The 5,437-nt window shown below is 48.7% G+C and overlaps 1 protein-coding gene across 1 annotated transcript in view; it reads right to left on the reverse strand.

Annotated features, from left to right (window-relative positions):
• Positions 1 to 3,865, reverse strand: part of GHRH (growth hormone releasing hormone) — a 4,997-nt gene extending 1,132 nt beyond the window's left edge. Inside the window, exons 1-3 of the mRNA XM_011366589.1 lie at positions 3,785 to 3,865; positions 3,370 to 3,474; positions 1,811 to 1,930 (exon numbers count right to left, since the gene is read on the reverse strand). Coding sequence (XP_011364891.1) covers positions 1,811 to 1,930; positions 3,370 to 3,474; positions 3,785 to 3,864 — 305 coding nt within the window. The 5' untranslated portion in view covers position 3,865. The remainder of the gene's footprint in view (positions 1 to 1,810; positions 1,931 to 3,369; positions 3,475 to 3,784) is intronic.
• Between the last annotated feature and the right edge of the window lie 1,572 nt (positions 3,866 to 5,437).

Here is a 5,437-nt window from a genome sequence, read left to right on the forward strand (position 1 = left end):
AAAATAATAAAAATTTTAAAAGAACCTCTTAGCCCCAGCTCTGCCAATCCACTTCCACTAAGATCCCAGGCCAGTCACTGCCCCCTGAAGAAGTCACCTCCAATCCCCAGACAGGGTTAGATTAGGTTACTCCTCCCAGCACACACATTCACCACACCCCTCACAGTGCTTACCATTACATAATAATCCACCATACTAGTACTTGTTTAGTTTCTGTCTGCCTCAGTGCATCATGAATGCCATGTGAGCAGGACCACTGCTGTCCCATTCACTGTTATACTCCCAGTTCACAGCCTGACACATAAAAGTCATCGGATGATTTTTAAGGGATGGGAGGATGGATAAACGTAAGCCTCAGTTACCTCACAGGGCTATAGGTGGACATGAAGTGTGGTAGATGCAGAAGTGTGCCATCTGCCAAATCATTCTACTCTGCACTATCAAAGAAGAAGAACTCACTCTTATTGTATGTTTTCTCAGGCCCACCGGTGACATCCTGGTCTTTGTAGCAGTTGAGCTGGAGGAGGAACAATGGCTGGAGCAGCTTCCAGGCTACTTCCTGCTGCCCTGTGACTCTGAGCCCTGGGAAGCCTCTAGCTTTTAATTGGCAGGAACGAAGCCTACATTCTTAGGACTTGGCCCTTCTTGGGGCCACTCCACCCTACTGGGGCCTGGTGGGAGCCATAAAGCAGGTAAATGATGACCTAATCCCAGCATGAGAGGTAGGCATCATTCTTAGAGGCATTATTTTTAGAATTCTAGCCTTAGGGAAGTTAGAGGTGGTTGGTGCTAACCCCATCCTTTCGCAGAAGAGGAAACCGGCTGCAGAACCAGACCTGGGGCCCAGGTGTGCATCCCGCCTCCCAGCCTGGTTCTCATCCCTCCTGCCGTCCGCATGTCAGCCTGCCGCTGCTTATATCTCCACAGGACTGTAGCTGGTGAGAGATCTCTGAGCTCTTGGTGTCGAATTAGGTTGGGAAGCAGGTGAGGGAGCACATGGAGAGCTCTGTTGAGAACTGGGTTTTCTTAATAGTTCCACAAGTGTCTGTGAGAGTCATGCTGGGACATGTTTGTGCTCACCGTTGGAAACTGGCCTCACAAACATAGCAGTTTCTTCAGTCATGTCATTCTTGGGAAACTTTGTCTGTGAAGCAGGGCTCCAGGGAAGCAGAGCGGGTCTTAGGGCCAGTCCCTGACTTGGGCCCAGCTGCAGCCCCTTCTGTGCCTAAGTTTTCCTTCTCTATAAAATGGAACAACTCATTCCTTATCTTCCCTGACTCCCAGTGGGACTGTGAGGGGCAGTGAGATGGAGAATGACTGTCATTCCCATCTCTTCTTCTCATAGGAGCTACATATACTAGTCTACCTGAGGGTGGTAGGAGGGGCTGATCTTTGGCTTTACAGTTTTGTGGACTTGGCAAGGGATCCAGGGCACACTTCTTAGATCATCCCCAACAGAATACCCTGGGACACTTGTTAAAATTCAGGCTCCTGGGTCCGGTCCCAGAACGACTGAATCGGTAACGTTTTTGGACACGGACACTGAGCCTGGCCTCTCTCTACACACTGGAGATGTAGCAGTGGCTGAGATCCGGTTGCTATCACACACTTTCTCCCCTTCCTCCAGATCTTGATGTGCGTAAGGAGGAACCTCATTCCCAGTTTGCTTGGCAGAGCTCCACACCTTTGGAGAGGAAATTCTTTCCTTTTCCTGCCAACCCTCAGGTAAGGAAGCCCCTGAGCTCCCTAGATACACGCATGCATGCGTGCACACACATATGTATTCATACACATGCATGTATATTCCTACCTGTGCTTCTGTGGCAGGGCCACCAGGATGCTCTCCAATGCCATCTGCTTTCGGTCTGCCCACATGCTGTCCACCTGACGGCCAGACCGTACCTTTGCTCCTTGTTCCTGGTTTCTCTCTCTATTCAATGAGAAAAGGAGAAACAGCTGAGGCTGCTATTTGGGTAGGAGGTGAAGAGGCCTGGGAAAGGCCAGGGCAAAGCGAGCAGAGCAGGGCGTGTCCCTACGCCTATTCCAATACATGGTACGGATGCTTCCGCCCAACTAAATTAGATTCAGCAACATTTAAGAAGGTGGTATATATAGCGGTGAAGAGTATAAGCTCTGAAATATACATTTGCAAAATATCTCCCCACAGATTACTTGTTAATGAATTACAAAAAGAAAACATTACAGAGGAGACAACTGGCAGTCACCATGTTAACCAGATGATCAAAGTTACCATCACCAATAATAGGACAAATCGACATTGGGTGCCTTTTGATATGATACACCGAGAACACAGCATCACTTCTGATGCAAACCTGAATCTAATCATGAGGAAGCATCAGGCAAATCCAATACAAAGGACATTCTATAAACAATTGATCTTTCCTAAACAAAAGTGTCAATGGCATAAAAGACCGAGGGACTGTTCCAGATTAAAAGAAACAAAAGAGGCATGACCACTAAATGCAACTCATGATCCTGGATTAGATTCTGGATCAGGAAAAGAAATAACTGTTACAAAGGACATTTTGGGACAACAGATAAAATTTGAATATGGACTCTAAGTGATAATTATACCGTGATTAAGTATAAGATATTAGGAGACACTCTCAGAAGAGCCTAAGGGTAAAGGCTCACGATGATTGCAATTACCCTCAAACAGTTCAGCAAAATAATAATGATAATAGTATTAATAATAAATGTGTACATGTGTTTGTGTGTGTATATATATCTATGTATATCTAGGTATAGATATAAAGTAAGCAAATATAATAAAAGTATTAGGAATTGTTGAATACGGGGAAAGGTATGCGGAAGTCCTTTGTACCATTGCTGCGACTTCTCAGTAAGTTTGGGATTTTTTCAAAATAAAAACTGAAAAATGTACAGGCTGTGGAGCCAAGCTGTTTGGATTCCGCCTAGCCCTGCCACTCTTCGATGTGTGTCCTTGAGAAGCTAGTAATGGCTCTGGACGACGGGGTTAAGAGTCCCTACTTTGTAGGGTTGCTAGGAAGAGCAAATAAGAAACAAAAAATAATGCCTAAGGACTACCAAGGTCTTACTATGTGTCCCACACTGTGTCAAGTTTATGTAAATGTTCTTGAGTTGTTTCAGAGTTGCGATTGAAAGGTAATTACCATCGGTATTGTTACTATTGGAGCCCAGCATAGAGAGAAACACATAGTAGGTGTCATTTAATAGCTAGAGGTAAGCTGAAGTTTGACACTGGGGCCCTTCTGCTATGGCAAGTCCGCTAAGTCCAGAAATGACAGATGCTATGCAAGGAAAATTTGGTCCCTCCAAACTCTGATGCGTTTGGATTATGAAGGAATCACTGGAAATTCTGCTTACCCCTGCTGCCTGCTCATGATGTCCTGGAGCAGCTTGCGGGCAGACAGTTGGCCCAGCACCTTCCGGTAGCCGTTGGTGAAGATGGCATCTGCATACCGGGGCATCCTACGTGGGAGGAGTCAGAAGTCAATGGGCAGGGTGGCGTCCCAGACAAGGGGACAGAGGTGGCTGTATGCACCAGGTCTCTGCAAGGTCCATCTGTTGCCCTTTGCCCTGTTCATCCCCAGAGAGGGTGGGACCCCAGGGTGACCTCTCTGGAGCTCAGAGTGCCCCCCTCCCAGAGATGGACAGTGGGGGCTGCCTGAAGAGATGGCTGGAGCCAGCTGATGGATAGATTCTGCATTCTCTAAGCAACCTCCCCACCAGCAGGGGTGGTAGGAATCCAGGCCCTGTCAGATTCCTCAGAACTGCTTACCTGAGGGGCAGGGAGGGCGGGGAGCTGTGGGAGCCATTGCTGAGGGTGAGGATCATGATGAAGAACACCCAGAGCAGCATCCTTCACCTCTATGCTCACACCTGGGAAATAACAGGAGGGAAGGGCAGATATAGCCATAGCCACAGGGATACCCTTTGCTGGCTGGGCCCAGCCCTGGGCTGGGCTCCGTGCAAGCCTTGGTCCTTGTCCTTTGGAAGCTGGTAGGATAGGGAAAAAAAACCCAGACTCTGGAAGTCAGGCAGACCTGGGTTCAAGTTCTGCCTCTGCCAGTCACGAGCTCTGACCTCATTTTCTGCATCTATAAAACAGGCATGATAAAGCTACCCCGCTGACATCAGAAAATTAAAGGTGATGGTGAAACTGAATTCCCTTATATATGGAATTCAGGCTTCAGCAAGGGATAGAGGAGGAGCAAGCACCTTCCTTCAGCCCCCTAAGTCACCCCGACCCTTGCCAGTGTGGCATGACAGTAGCGAGTGGAGCGAACAGCTCAGACTCTGAGTCAGACAAATCCAGGTTCATATCCGACCTCTGCCATCACTGGCTGTATGTCCCAGGACAAGTGGCTTCTCCTTTCTGGGTCTCAGTTTCCCTGTCCATAAAATGGAGTTGATAACTACACCTTCTGTGTTATATGAAATGAGGCATTTGAAGTGAGTAGCCACAGGACAAGTGGCTTCTCCTCTCTGGGCCTCAGTTTCCCTGTCCATAAAATGGAGTTGATAACTACACCTTCTGTGTTATATAAAATGAGGCATTTGAAGTGAGTAGCTTGGCGTGTGGGGATCCCGCCATAAACTTTTGCTGTGATGATCTAGACCCACTCGGATTTAGGATGTGCTGTTTTGTTTTTTCGTGGAGTTGGAGGAAAGGGAAGGCTATAAATCTTGTTCCAGACGCTTAGATTTCACCAAAGAGCCCTGGAAAAGACCAGGGAGCCTGGGGAGCCCTGCGGAATTATCTCATAGATCACGTAATTACCCTTAATTGGAGCCTGCTGACACTGAGCTGTGCAATCAGGGGAAGAACCTCAACAGGGAAAAGAGCCCGCCTGGGCTGGCGAGGTGTCTCGCTGTCAACCCAGACCTGCCTGGTGTGACTCAGCTACCTAGGAATTGGGTCTTCCCGCCTCCTACAGCACCCTCTCTCTCAGCAGGATATCCATCCACAGGGATACAGATCCATCCGGATGTCTAGTCAGCGAGAGAGAGCTGCAACCCTTCCTTTCCCATGATCATCCCACATGGCTCCGTTTTTCTTCCCTGGTCCCGCTGAGGAGTGATTACTGGCAGGCGGGACCAGCACTGGCAGAAATCCACCTTCCTGTCCTGGGCGCACTTGCCCGCTCAGCACATCATTCTCCTCCTTCCAGACTCTGGGTCCTGATGAACCTAGGGATGCCTTGAGACCTGAGGGTGCACCCACGTGGAGGGCTCAATGTGGCGTGAGGCCACAGCACCTGCTGAGCTGGAGGGAGCAGCCATCCAGGCCTCAGTTATAAGCTCCTCCTTGATGTGCACCCACCCCACCTCCAAAACCCACCCCAAAACAATCCTCCAGTTCCTGCTCAAGTACTTGCTGCCAGTGAGTGATGGGGAACTCACTATCTGACAGCCAGTCTGTCCTATTTCC

This window comes from Pteropus vampyrus, unplaced genomic scaffold, assembly GCF_000151845.1.
Source record: "Pteropus vampyrus isolate Shadow unplaced genomic scaffold, Pvam_2.0 Scaffold125, whole genome shotgun sequence".
In the NCBI taxonomy this organism is placed as follows: domain Eukaryota; kingdom Metazoa; phylum Chordata; class Mammalia; order Chiroptera; family Pteropodidae; genus Pteropus; species Pteropus vampyrus.